Below are 15,457 nucleotides of genomic sequence, written 5' to 3'. Positions count from 1 at the left end.
TCACAGGATAACCCGAGTTGGAAAGGACACAACTTGTTCAAGGAATGACTGGGCACTGGAGGATCATCGAGTCCAACTTATGGCCCTGGTACATCATTACAAGGGAATTAAAAACCCTAACTGACAAAATTAAATGTATTATTAAATAAATTATTAAATAATTTATTAAACGAACTCCTTTAAACTCCTTAATCCTGTTTATAACCCAGAGCTATCCAGCAAAATAAAAATGGAAGGAAAATAGAAGAAGAAATCAAAAAGTCTTAGATACACTGTCTAAATTTGCATTAATGGAAAAGCCTCAGCCCAGTGTGCAAAACAAATAAAGTATTTAAATTATTTATGAAAACATATTCTTGAAGACCATTTTCTATGCAGAATCCCCAGTTTTACTTATTGAAAATTTGCTTAAGATAGTACAAGCCTTCCTGGGCTGCTCCTCATTCTTCCTTCAGCTGGTTAAATACAGGATTTTGGCATCTTCTCAAGTGATCGTGCAGAAACACGTGGCTGTGGGCACTCTGTCTTTAACTGTCAGCTGTCAAATAACATGGGACCAACCCCAGATCCTCCAGGACGGTCTTTCCCATCAAGAGTGAAGCATTGCTTTCCCTTTACTGTCAGCCTGAGAAAACATCCAAGTCTAGGTTCAATGTTTCCATCATTTCCATCACTATTACCTCGAGTATTCCTCATTTTGCACTTCAAATTGCACTTCAAACTTTAAACTGATACTGCTCTGTCAAAGCAGGGAATGAAGGGGAGGATTCCTGGGCATGCTACTAACTTGCTAAGGATGTTTTCCAGGGAATCCGCTGCTCTGCTCAACGGCTCTTCCTGCCCAACCATCTTGGCCACGATGGAATTCTGCCGGTCATTGTTGAGGATCACTGTGGTCTGAGGGACAACACTGCAAGACAGAGATCAGAGAGGAAATGAGAATGGAAAGGAGCAAACCTGATACATAAAACACTGGCACAGCTTTGTGGTTTAAACAGTCCTGACACGGCCTCCAGGCCCGGCTCCTTCTCCAGCATCGTGGCCACAGATCAGACGCTAAAGCTGCTCATCCATCGAGCCTGACACCTGCACCATTCCAAGCACTCCCTTCTTCACAGGGGATGGAGGGAGGGATGGATGGCTTCAATGGAATTATAGAAAAGTCCATTACCCCTGGCAAAGCAATAAAGAATTCATCAATTCGAGATAGGCAGGGGGAAGTCTGTAAATCACAGCTCTGAAGAGCCACCAAATTCTTCTTTGGAGAGTCTGAGTGAGCGTTTTCAGAGGTACCACAGCCAATTTACATGGGAATGCACCAGTTTTAGTAGGGTAATTCTCAGGAAAAAGATTTGAAAGGACTTATTGCAAAACTGGATGATGAGCTCGATTAAAGAGCGTGTGTTTTCTTCCAGGGCAGGGAGACGAGAGCGACACGAGGGGCATCAGGGCAAACAAGGCCAGGCTGGAGCTTTAAATAACAACAGGACTAAACTGTTTCTTGTGTGCATTTCACACATATAAACAAAAAAATCTTAAACAACAGAAAAGCATTTAGTGTGTGAGAAATCAGAACACCTCTATCACTCCTGATGACAACATAGAAGGAAACAACTAAAGAAATGTTGTCTACATTGTACTGCAAAAGGAAATATGAAGTAAACAATTGTCTCCACATGCAGACCAGCATCTAATCTGTTTTCAGAGATTATGGACATTATTCCCACACCATTACTCAATATTCTGAGGGTTTGATAGCTAAGACTGTTTCTGCTCATGGTGAACTTAAGGAAAGGACTTGGAAGAAAACTTGTGTTTCAGTGACAGGGGAGCTTTTCCTCTCTCCCTCTGCTTCCCTCAGTAAACAGTCCACTCTTGTTTTTACTGGTCCAGCATCTCAAACATGACTGACGGTCATTTATTTTCCTTTGGCAAACAGCTGAAACACAAATTAAACAAATCTGATGACAGAACTGTGTTTACTTCAGCTGTAACAGAGCACACCCTCACTTGAACACTCATGTGTCTACACAAGACTTGAAGCACTACATTATCCATCATCAAGATCTAAAGCAAAGATAAGAACCTGTCACAGGAGCAAACAATGAATGCAGCCCAACTTTGGCACAGGTAAGAGGGCTGACCACAGGTTTTCTGGCTCCAAAAAGCCCCGGGTTCTAATGCCCTGCCTCCCCCTTACAGTAACTGCATCTGTTCCTAACAACATATGGGATTCCTCATGGACTGCCAATGAGCTGCTGGATTGAAACCTGCAGATGCTCTGGAAGATGTTTGGCTGATCACAGACAAGTACAGACTGTACTAGAGCTCTTCATGTGCACGTGAAGCTCAAATTTTAGCAAGCAATAAATGGGGTGTTCTGTTGGTTTCCTTTCGTTGCCATCTAAAATATCGTCTAAAATGACTTTCATAGTCACCTGTGCAAAATTTTCTCCATTATCAAGGGGAAAAACACTCACATATTTTGTATTTTTTTTTTAAAAAAAGGAAACTTGTTTCCATTTTCTCAATGCCAGCACTGAACATTTGAATGAAAAACCCCATCAAACACTTGGCAGCACAGCAATACGTGGCAATGCTGTCCAGCAGCAATGTGTGCTCCCATTACATTTCCCAAATTGCCCAAACAGCTCCACTGGAAGTTTTTACAGGCCAGTTTAAAATGTTCAAGCATTTTACACTTCCTTTTAGACACTGTTCTTTATCACCATCTTCCCTGCAATCACTTCTGGCTGCCTGTTTAAAATGTCACTTACCAAAGCTTATTTTTAATGAAGACTCTGAATAATTAATTTCAACTGTAGAGATAAATGCAATAAAAATTACATTTAGAAAGTCCTTAGCATTTTGCTCTTATTAAGTTTATATTTGAAAAAAAGCCTTAGCACTAAAAACTGGCATAAAAAAGGAAGTAGTTGCGGGGGTGGTGCCTTTTTTTAGGAATGTTCATTTTTATGAAGTCGCTCAATTCTTTCTCAGTCTTAAAGGAGAAGGAATTTCTTGTGTTTAACTCCTGAAGAATGATGCTGTCAAAAGTCTGCATGAGGAGGAGAAGGAGGAGGAGGGAACATTTCCATTGAAAACATCCTAAATGTTAATCAAGAAACTACGATTCCGGTCCGTGTTCTACGTGGAACAAAAACAGCCCCGGAATTCGCTGACAAATTGTGACAATGAGGCACCATCGAGGCAGAAATTTGTCACAACTGATGCTGTGAAACCTGAGCTGGGAGAAAAGGAAATCATTGGGACCAGTACATAAAGGCCCCACTAAATTTGAAAAGGAAGGTTCCATAGGGTTCTCCTGGACTCCAATTTGTACATGTGAGAAATGGAGATCCACAGATCCACAACATTCCCTGCAGATCACAGATTTATGGAATCACTGAGGTTGGAAAAGGGCTCCCAGATCATCAAGTCCAACCTGTGAATGACCCCCACCTTGTCTCCCAGCCCCGAACACTGAGTGCCATGTCCAGGCCTTCCTTGGACACCCCAGGGATGGGGACTCCAGCACCTCCCTGGGCAGCCCCTTCCAATGCCTGACAGCCCTTTCCAGGAAGAAATTCCTCCTCATGTCCAACCTGAACCTCCCCTGGCACAGCTTGAGGCCATTTCCTCTTGTCCTGTCCCTTGATCCCCGGGAGCAGAGCCTGACCCCCACCTGGCTCCCCCCTCCTGTCAGGGAGTTGCAGAGAGGGATACGGGAATTTGCTTCCCATTGACTTCCCTGTGAGATGTTCTAATCTCTGTTTTCAGATCTATTTAGAAATCTACCAAATATACACAAAATAAACACAGAATTCTACATAAAATCAAAATATCAGGCCAAGCTGACAAAAATCCATCAGAGGAATTCATTAAAACTCATTACAGACAAGTGCATCCTCACTTAATATTCCAATTTCTTTTTTCACTCTGTCCATCTCTGAAGATGAAGTAACTTTAAATCACTCCTTATGTACTGAAATACAGAAAACACCAAGGAGGAGGAGGAAAGCTTTTGATATTCACTGAGATCCCAAGTGAAGCAATTCTTTCTCTGAGTGCTGCCAGGACTACTGGAGAAGATGGAAAGAAAATATTCAGGGGGTCAGGGGGAGTGTTTCCCAAGCCCAGCGTGTCTGCACAGGCTGCACAACTTTCCACTTGTGCTCACATATTCCTTTCCCCATAAGCATTAGGACTTGGAGAGACTGGCTCTGCAATTTGCCTGTTCTTGGACCCAACTTAGTAAAAAGTTATAAATGCATGAAATGTACAGATATAATAATATTTGGGGATTTTTTACTGATTACTGAATAATCTGCAAAATTACAGGTGAAAATATTTCTAAAAAAATTAACATACCAACTAATGATTTTCAAGTGTAGTTTTCAATTTAGGCTCTGATATTTTTTTTTAAAAGGCCCTTCTATATTTTGCATAAGAAAATTGCTGCCAAAGGTCATTTTGAGTATGGAAAACGTGTGAGGCAGAAATGCTCATTAATCTTCCTGGCTGGGTTTCCATTGCCAATAACCTGCCAATCACAGAGAGTGCAGCCAGTGACAGAAAAGAACTTTTGGCAGTACCAGGCCCATCATCTCCTCCTCTTCCCAGCTGAGGTTTTCATTTGGAGAGAGGGAAAAATCTTCCACAAGGTGCAAGATCAAAAGTGTTTCTCCAAATGGATGAAAATTACTTGGAAAAACTTGGATTGAACTTTTCAGACAAGTTGTTCTCCTCGTTCTCCGAGACACATCACAAGGAGCAGTTAATGGAGGAGCAGAGGAGCTCAGGATGCAGGACTTGGAGTTCCTGCTGGCAGAGCCTCCAGCCAAACACAGCCTTAAGGAAAGCAAGTCTGGGAATGAGACCTTGAACTTTGGTATTTTCCAGATGAACATGAAGACTTAAATGTATAGTTCGTGCATGTGTCGGAGCTCTGGAGGAATATTACAGTTATTATATTAAATCTAAATATTTTTCAAATTATATAGACAAATATCTTTTTTAAAAGTGTGGTGTTTTCCTCCTTTTTTTTTTTCTGATTTATCTTTCAGTAACACTTGTGTTCATCTGGAAGAACGGCCACTCTTTGCATCTTTTCATCTCTATTTAGGAAGATAAAGTTAAAATGCTCCTTCCTCCTGATGGCCACCTGCTTCCTTTGCCTTCTGCACACACAGTTAAGGATCCCTATCCAAAGAGGAATGAGAAAACCCACTTATGAACTTGCACTACACGAACAAAACCACAAACTGGCAAAGAATACATGAAATTATACTGGATTTATGCCCTAAAAATTAATGCAGCTCCTCTAAAGAGCAAACTTGTCAACAAGCAAACTGTTCCCCAAGCAGGTGGGAAACCAAGAGCAGTTAAAATTTTAAAGTCCCAGCCCATCCGTTTGCCTCGTTACAGCCAACTGCCAAAAAAGCAGCAGCGTTATCCATCATTGTCAGGGAGAGTTCAGCCATCAAGAATTATCTTTGGATTCCCTGCATGTGGAACATTAGCCCAGAGCAGACATTGCAAAGCCAGCCCCAAGGATGAGGGGAAAAGACAAGCCAAAGTACACCAGCCATGGTTGGAGAGATTCATGGATCTGAGACCTGGGAGAGTTGCACTCAATTAATAATAATGATAAAGCAAATGAGGATTTATTAAAACATACTGTTAACAATTTAAGAACAGTCAACATCAAATTTTGAACTCAACTAAGTACAAGCCAGACATTTTCCACGTTACAGATACATCTCTGTAGTTCATTGCACTCAGCCTTACCTACAGAGGAGCCTCTGAGTTGGCTCAGTTAGAAAAACATCAATTACCAGCTTTAAGATCAACTTTATTCACCAATTTTAAAAATTGTTAAAAATCTGTTGTGGATTATTCTGCCCTGAGAAAAGCTAAACCCACCTGGACAACCGAGTGGGATCAGTCATAAATGACAACACCCAACGAGTTCAACAACTCCCCAACAACCAGGTAACACCTCAAGTGACCCAAAACTCCCCAGAAACCACCTCTTACAAAGCCAGGCTCATTTCTTCAGGCATTTTCCACCACCTCTCTGGGTACACAAGTAAATGTATACCTCGTTTTTCAAAAAATGCAACTAAATTTAAAAATCTCTTCTTTTGAACACAACTGAAACTCTGCAAAAATTTAATGTGGTGACACATTAATGAACCTCTTGCCTTAAACAAATACACAAAACCAGCAAAAATAGAACATCCAGGCCTTATGTGACATAACCAGGATTGAAAAATACTATACTAGAAATTACATTAATTATTAGTCCTCTGCTTTTGCTTATGGACAAGAAAAGGCCAGGTCATGAAAAAACTCACAGGTTAATAGCAGCCTTTTTGAAGATAAACTCATAAAAATACAACAGCAAAGAGATCTTGTTTGCAGACAGTATGGAAAGAAATTTGCAGTTATTACCCTTCTTTGAGGCTTAACTTCCTGAGCCAGATAAGTAGGAGCAGTGCAGCAACTGGAGATTGAATTGAGTATAAAATGAGAGAGGCTGGACTGATCCTGAGCACTATGAATGGAATTATTTACTAAAATACAAATTGCTTCATGTTTAGAAAAGTCTGTGTGAAACAAAAGACTTGGAATACTTTATTATACAATTAACTACTTCTACATTATTTTTATAATTTTCTTACAAATTCTAAGATCAGCATAAGTCTGATTTAGGCACTAAAAGCTCAGGGGAAAAGAGGCAGTGTTATGAACTGGCTTTCAAGACACTAATCATAATAAGTGAAGCCCTGACGATCATCAGATAAACTGCCAATAAATCCAACAGCAGGTTTCTGCAAACAGAGTGGTTTGTAAATAATTTCCATCAGGTACCTCTGGTTTTCCTGCTTTTCCTCATTCCCCAGCCAGTTCTGTCCACTTGCCACCACACACACATTTTTCTAGGAAGGCCAAGGATGCTGCTCTGAGAGCTGGGACGGAATCTGGAATTTCCAGATGCCCTGAAGGCATTTAAAGAAATGCCACTCTTCACTTTGTCTGAAGAATCCAATTTAAAAGGTTATTAGGAGCAGATTTCCTGCCTCATACTCCACCCTGTGCTATGGAACAAAGAGATTGAGCTAAAGATATGCAAAAATGTACAGTTCCCCAAAAAGGAAAAAATCCTGTTTGGAAAGACACTCGGACTCCAACCAGTGTGTTTTTTAGTTTGGAAATGTATCAGTTAAATGGCACCTGCTGCCAAAGAAAGCAGATGGAACTCTGGCTCTTTGCCACATTACCAACCTTGAGAGATGTTACAGAACCAAAAAAGGTTGGAAAAGACCTTTAAGATCATCAAGTCCAGCTGCTGAGGTCATTCCACGCCTGGGAAGCTCTGCATCCCTCTACTGCTCTTTTCCCTCTTGCTTAAAGTAAAACTGGGACTCTCCAAAAACACTGGAGATTATTTCTTTTTAAACTATACTACTGTGGATTATTTTCCAAGAGAAAAGCAGTTGAGTTTGCAATTTTTAAAAACAGAATTACTGGTACTTCAATCTGCTATAAACTGGTATGCAAATTAGTTCAAAAGACAACCTGCATTTCTAAATTTTCATAATCTAATTTCTAAATGTTCCATTTCCAAAGGCAGATGAAACCTTGCCCTTTAATCAGTATTTGATTATCTGCTTTCCTCTTCACTCCTTTCATTTGTTGCACTTGCAGAATTAAATACCCAATTTACAGGAAAAGTTTCTTACCGTCGGATTTTCAAACTCCCAGAGACTGGAACAGCCAAAATATTTAAGTTTTCAAGACTGGAACCTGAAAGAATATATAGGGCTTTTCTGCCCCCTTCTGTTTATTATATGCTTAATAAATTACTTCTTAAAATATACGGAATGTAACACGTACTTTCACATATATATTAAGATTTTTAGAGTTTCACTAAATTCTAATCCCATTTTACAATATTCAAGAGGTAAAAACTCTCCAATTTCATTAAATACAAGAATTTTTTTAATTGTTTATTTAGGCAGAAGGAAAAGCACGAGCCATATGAACCAAATTCCAAGTCATGCACCTTTATATTTATTCCTGGAAAGCAAGAGCTGCCTGTGCTCATGGAGCCATGGAATTAAATGTTCTGCTTTCCCTGGAATTCAGCTAATATCATCCTATGGGATTTGGCAAGGGGTCAGGTTAACCCCCATTTTAATACTGTAATTGGGTTTAAATGTTCTTAGACACTAATTAGACCAGTAAATGTCCCCCTAATCTGTGTATAAACTCAAATCCTGTTTGATTCCAGCTATTCCTCTCCTTCCCTTCCCAGAAACCCTCACAATTAAAGGATATTGGTTCTAAAATGAAACTAAAAGGACTCACAGAGGTCTCAGACCCAAAGTTCCTGGATTTCAGCTGAGTGGGAATAAATAAACTGTTTTTCCACATGTGGTTCAGAGTGATCATGGATTATTTCTGATCCTTCAAACCTCCCAAATTAAAGGATTTCACATTGATCATGGGCTAAGAGTAACAACCAGGAAAACTTACTGTAGGATTACCTGGCAAAGAGCAAAATACCAAACCTTGCAATACATCTGACACCTTTGTCTAAAACCTGAAGGAACTTTATTACCTAAAACTTGATTTTCAGTGTATATTCTATTTAAGAATTCAAAATTATATCTTTCTAAAAGCTCGTTTCTAGCATTTTAAGCCTCACAAGCCCATTTTAAACACCACCATCACAACTGAAAACACTCAAGCCACACATTTTGCACCCATTTCTCAGACTCTGCTCAGCTCTCACTTGAGTCACTGGATTATTATAAATGATATTTCTGGAGAAACCATTCACGTCAGAAAAATTGGACTTGGGAGAATGAGCCCACAGTTCAAATCTTGGTCAGTTTGCAAAGTTTTATACATTGAGTTCCACCCCATCCACGCAGGAATTATTGCACTCTCCAAGACACAGATGAACTGCTGGTATTAAATTGTTATTTTAATTCCATGCCTGACCTTGCACTCTCCCCCTAATGCTGTCTGGAAGTCAGACATTGCTTCTCAATTTATCAAATCCCAACACCAAATTACTAAACACTTGGCTCCCCAATATCTTAGTGCAACAAAAATGGAATGTGACATTCCAATGCAAACACTGCTGGACACATCCAAGATGCCACTTCTTAGTCCTGTGGGAATTTTAAATATATAAAAATCACAGCCACTATTTTCAATATAAGGTTGTATTGACCATAAATATAACAGATCACAGAAGTTCATTTAACTCCCAGCAGGGAGTTAAAACCATGTTCTTCTGTGGGTAAAATAAAAATCTGTAAATGTCCAGAGATTGAGGCTGACAAGTTTCGTGACAAATTAGGAGACTTTGGAAAGCATTGTCATGGTTTTCAGGGAATTAAGTATGTCAAATTTGGATTTGGGTTTTTTTCATACCAAAGCCAAAGAAACTAAAATAAGCAGGATAAGAGGGGCTGACAGACAACCAAATAATTCCTTTTTTCATCAGTTCTGTTTCAGAAATTGAATTTTTGAATGCAAGTCAGCACTGTAGTTTTCAGATAAATGTGTCTTCTGCACCTCAGGAAGAAATCTGGGGGGTTCATCCATCCACTTACATATTTCAAGCCCCAACAATTCCTCCAGGATGAAATGCTGCTCATTGCTGGCGTTAAGGTGATGGTCACCGACTTCCTTTAGGGAAGAAAACCATTCAAAACATGTTTCATACATTCAGCTTGAAAACAGAGTGGGTGTGTTCATATATTAATGCAAGTGTAAGAAACCCCTTTATTTCTTTATCAGTAGAAGTGAAAACAGAGGCCCCAAAGGGCCTGGAAAGTAACACCTTTGCAGCCCAATAAATGCAATTATCACTTCAAGTTCTGACTCCCTCACTCAAAATCCCACTTTGCCAAAATTTATCAAAAATATCAAAATTTGGCTTCTATTTCTGCGCTCTTTAAAAACCTTGCGATTTAAACAGAATTTGTAAATACATAAAAAGGGGTAAAATCCTCCAAAGTCATGAAGTTTCAGTGAAGATCTTACATCGTGTAAATATTGACTCTGTTCCCCAGTTGTGAGTGTAACCAAAGGGAACGTTGTGAAAACAGAGCCCAGACAATTGTGCCATTTTCCTTCAGCCCCTTCCTCCTCAGTCCTTGAGGAAAAACCCCGTTACACAGAACCCTCACTGTGGGAAGCTCCAGATGGGACACCTGAACTGGGAATTTAAATAAATGTTTGCTCCCAGTTGAGTGATGACAGAAAGGAAAAGGTTGAGAATTTATTGATCCCAAAGGATCTATCCAAAGCAATGACAAAAGTCTATTTGTGGTTTTGTTTCAAACTTCAATTTTTACACTAAAAACGCTGCTGGATGAGGCCCCAGGAAAGGCTCTGACCTAAGACAGGATAAATAAACCTGGATTGCTTAGAGAATGGCAGGAACTTCTGAAAACCTGATGAACTCCAAAGCTTCTCCAAATAAAACCTTTACAATACCTTCTGATTAACACCCCAAATTGCTGACTCAATTATCTGGAGCACTCCACTCCCTCTCACCCCCAAAATATATCCATGAGTTATCTCCAGGGCTGAATCTGCTTCCAGGGAAATATTTTTTCAGGCATTGAGTTGAGTGTATGAGCTCAGGCTCACAGCAGGCTGAGTAATGTACCTGCAACTTGAAAATAAACCTTACATCTTGCAGGATACTCTGCTCCTCAAGCCATGCTTTGTTTCAAACTGGCTACTTCAAATACATAAAGTAAAATATTCCTGAAAATTGAGGGTCCTCGGGTATTTCCAGGAAGGGAGAATTAGCTCTTAACTTCAGTTAAAGGCAGTAAGAATCCTCAAGGTTTACAATGTTAATTTATTCATCACTGAATGAAATAAAAGGAAAGAAAAATTAGCCATAAATTAAACTTGGAAAGTGGTTTAAATCACCTAATGAGTTATAGTATCAACTGCAGTGAACACAGGAAAGCGGTGAACAATATCCACCAGAGACTGAACTACTCTGTGATAAGGGCTGAGGAATTACTATTCTTTCTAAAAGTCTGGATTAGCAGAGGAGGATAGTTTACTATAATCTATAAAAATGCTTCTGATAAAAATGCAATTAGGTTGGTAAAGGATTTTGTAACTCACAGAAAAAAGAAATATATAAAAAAATTTAAAAATAGAATTCTGGGTATTTTAGGTTTTATACCAATACCTTTATAATATTTCTTTAGGTTTGTTTGTTTTCCTAAAGGTTTTATGCAGGAAAAGAGAAGCTGTGGCTGCCCCATCCCTGGAAGTGTCCAAGGCCAGGTTGGATGGAGCTTGGAGCAACCTGGGCTAGTGGAAGGTGTCCCTGCCCATGGCAGGGGATTAGAACTCAATGATCTTTAAGGTCCCTTCCAACCCAAAGCATTCCATGATTCCATGACCACACTGACTCTCAGTGGAAGCTCTGCCTTCTGAGCTGGAAGGGGAAGAGGGAAGGATACAGAGAGTTGATAAACCAGACCAGGCTTTAATTGGCAACAATCAACAAGTGATAAAGGTTTTTATGAATGAGACACAGGGAATTCAGGGAAACATTCTGTCCCTGTGAAACTGGAGTGTCATCTATGCCAAGTTAAACACATCCAGCCCTATTTTCTTTGAGTCACAGAGGCCACAGCCTGCTCAGGAACAAAAAGCCCTCAGTGCTTTACTGGCACCACAGGTTTGATAATGTGCAACTTCAGACCAACACCAACAAATATTTGGGGCAGAGAATCTCAGAGTCTTCAAGAATTCTATCTAAATTTACTTTCAGACTGTCTGAGAAGCTGTCAGCAAAAATTTGTACACCCAAAGCAAAAGATTAAATGCCAAGTTCCCCGTTACACAGGACAGCTTTCTGATGGTTACAGAGATTAAAAAAAAACAAACCAAACCAAAACAGCTCAGGTCTGACAAATCCCTTAAGAAACTCAAAATAGTACAATTTACAGAGGAAAGCATTCACTGAACAAGAATTAATAGAGTCCCAAAGGGGCCATTTCTAAAAAGGCTTCTCAAGTCTTTTGTGCACAAACAGTAAGTTCAGCTAATGCACAAGAACTTGAAGATCTCCAAAATAATGACAAAAAACCCACCCCAGGTTTAAAGAAGGTTCTTTAAGAAATACTGATAAAAGAGTATTTAGCAAAAACACTGGTGTGATACTCCAGTTACTTGCTGTGTGATCCAAGTAGTTATTCCATGCACTTTATTTCTTTTCTTATAGAACTTGGCCATGATTGACCTTTTCAATGTATGACTGTGAAGCTTTCAAGGGCAGAGGAAAAGGTAGACACAGCACCTATTTTAAAGAAAAATTAAATGCCTAAACACTTTTGTAATGGAGAATAAAAAGTAGGTATTTAGAGAAGCATTAAGTATTTTCTATCCATAAAAATATGAATGAGGAGGAAAAAGTTATTAGAGAAAAGAGTATTTTCATAAGCAGCTTCCTGTGTCTGGATTCATCTCCACAGTAAAATGACAGGAACATCAAGATTCAGATATTTAAAACCATATTAGGCAGCTCATACAACAAGGGACTGCAGGTCAAGCCTGCTCTTTCATCAAAGTGCATTAGATTATACACCAGATTTTCCATCTCCAAATTCTAACTCCAAAATAAGCACAGATATTTTTCTAGCAGGAGCCTTTAGAAAACAAGCCCATAAAACAAACTCCATTGTACTTCTGGTGAATAGAAGTAAAATGAGAAGCAATTAGAATGATGATGAACTCATTAAGTCAAAACAGCTACATAAATAAAAGCAAAGCAAGCCTGAAAAACCTGTCTGAGGCTTTTCCAGAGGATGGATGAATGAGCCTGGTTTAAGTCAAAATGAAATGTGAGAGTTGCAAAGTGTCCACGGACTCGTTCTGAGTAACATCATGAAACTGGTACAGAAATTACCTCCAAGATAAATTAATTTTACCTCCACGAACAGCCTCTTGACAGCTCTGCAGACAGAAGGAAAGGCCCAAAGAGTGGATTGCTGTTATTTTAAGAGCTCGGTGGTGAGTGACGTGTCCTTACCATCGCACTTTGTTGCAGGTCTGGGTGGCGCCGAGCGGGGACCCGGCCACCATGGGCACCTGGATGGGGCTGTGCTGCTTGTTCATGACCAGGTCCAGCTTCTCCTCCAGGGATTTACAGGTGGCCTCCAGTGCCAGCAGCTTGGCCTCAATGCTGTCCAACCTCAGGCATATTGTCTGATTGATGGAATACAGGAATGACTGCAGAGGGGAGGAGGCAGAAGAAGCTCATTTGAAACACGGATTTATCTCCGGCGACGCACGCGGGAGGAAACTCCGGATAAACGTGACTGGGAAACAATTCTAAAGGAATTAGCAGTGACAAAACTCAGACCTGTTCAAACCTGATGACATTCAGGAGCATTTTTGCATTCTCAGATTCATCCAGATTTTTATTCAGAAGCCAAAAGCACACGAGCCAAAAGCATTTTCACCTAAGCACTTTGTAGGGATGATTTCATACACCACAAAAATCATTTCCAGTGATGTGCCAAAGCCTTCCATTCCACATGTTAAAACAGAAGGATTATAAATCTATGAATGCATCCTCCTGGATGAAGTTAACTAAGTTTTTTCCCTGTCCAAACAGATAAATTCAGATGATCGCAGTGGAAATTGTATCAACACCAATAACCTTCGAGACAATTAATGCTGCTCACTTCAGTTTTCTCCTCAACAGCAAATCAAGGAAAGCAAATAAATAAAATCTGTTTTCCTATGCAATCTTTTGCAAAAGAAAACATATTCTACTCGGGTTCTCTTGGGAAAGCAGGCCCTTAAAGGGAAAAGTCACACACACTGTGCTTTGCAAGCAGCAGCTGTGCCATCTTGTGGCCCTGCACTCACTGAACACCCCAAACCACACTGGCTCACGGAGCTGCTGCTCTTTCAACAGAGCTTCAGATTCCATGAACATTCCAAAAATACAGAATTACCCACTATTTAATGAAGCGAGGGGATTGGATTTTGGGACTATCTCAAACCGTGACAGTGGCACAAAATATTAGTCATAAACTCATGCTCCAAGACAAGAAACAACCTTAAAGCAAACCAGTGAGAACAGCGGGGGAAGTTCTGAGCTACTGAGCCTGAACCAAATATGAATTATCTGTCAGGAGAACGTTGGTGGCTTCAAATAATAATTTAAAACACGCTGAAATTATCTACAAATTGTACTATAAATACATGCTCAAGTTTATCTTTTCAGTCAACTTCACTGGCTTCATGACAAAATGCACCAACAGTGATGTTTGAGTCGCTGGAATTATTCAGATATTTTATATTACATATAAAATTCTTTAGACAGTCATCCAGATTTTAAAATTCATGCATAAAAACGAACAAGCACTTACAAGAAGGCCATGAATAATTCCAGCATTCTGTATAAACAATTTGTTTTACATTCTTTTAACATATTTTCCTAAGAAAGTGAACTTAATTGGTATTAGCAATGACACCAAAGGCATTGTCACCTTAATGGAGGGGTCCTGGCAGTTGATTTCGATGCGCTGACGTTTCAGAGCAGGTTCCACATCATCATCTGCCACCTCATGGTTCTCCAACACAACTGCAAAGAAAAAAAGAGCATTGCCAGAGTTCACAACACAAGAGGACAAGGCTGAAATCAAAAATACATTAAAAGAAGAAAGAAAAAAGAATGTAGAATGTATCTAATTAACATATTGCAGGGATTCTCTTACATTTACTTGGCTTTTCTCTTAAATATCTGACAATGGGGATCTGACCAGGTTTGTTCCTGTACCAACAGAGCAAAGACTTGTTGAAGGTTGTCCACGCCCCACCAGACAATCCTGAACCCCAAGTCATCAGCAAGGCAGGGACAGGCTTCTCCTCCGAATATTTGGGAATATTTCTGAAGGAACTTTTTAATTTTGTATCAGAAAAGCAGGTTTTGGTCTGTGTTTCTGTTTTCCATAACGGCAGTTACTGTTCTTTCACTTACTTCAAAGGCCACGTTGATCATTCATCACAAAGGATCAAGATCTAGAGCTGATCTCAATATATTTTTGCTTAGTAGGTCAAGTTCTAAGTAAGGGATATCATAATATTTGCTTTCAGAAGTGTGTTTCAATTTTACTGTACAAAGAATTTTAATAAGGTAGGAGAGAAACTATTTTACAAGTAAAACAACAATCCCTAATAGATGGGTGACAGCTCCCATTTGAGGGAAAGGAAAAAAACAAAAGACTGCAGGAGGTCATATTTCATTCAGTTTTTGGGACTAATCTACCCCTGCACAAAAAGAAGCCCCAGGCAATAAAGCCTTTAAAAGGAAAGCAAAATAAATCAAATAATCTCATCTAAAGGGTTTGAACATACACAGGTGAAGGTACTGAAAATGTGG

At 39.6% G+C, this 15,457-nt stretch overlaps 1 protein-coding gene across 3 annotated transcripts in view; it reads right to left on the bottom strand.

Annotated features, from left to right (window-relative positions):
• BANP (BTG3 associated nuclear protein) overlaps positions 1-15,457 on the bottom strand; it is a 115,406-nt gene that overhangs the window by 88,157 nt on the left and 11,792 nt on the right. For all 3 annotated transcript variants that reach the window (XM_064671013.1, XM_064671015.1, XM_064671014.1), the window contains 3 exons: positions 14,565-14,659; positions 13,094-13,293; positions 788-910 (listed from right to left, as the gene is read on the bottom strand). In XM_064671013.1, coding sequence (XP_064527083.1) covers positions 788-910; positions 13,094-13,293; positions 14,565-14,659 — 418 coding nt within the window. The remainder of the gene's footprint in view (positions 1-787; positions 911-13,093; positions 13,294-14,564; positions 14,660-15,457) is intronic.

This window comes from Pseudopipra pipra, chromosome 14 (assembly GCF_036250125.1).
Source record: "Pseudopipra pipra isolate bDixPip1 chromosome 14, bDixPip1.hap1, whole genome shotgun sequence".
NCBI classification, from domain to species: Eukaryota; Metazoa; Chordata; class Aves; order Passeriformes; family Pipridae; genus Pseudopipra; species Pseudopipra pipra.
This window is presented reverse-complemented; position numbering and strand designations above follow the sequence as displayed.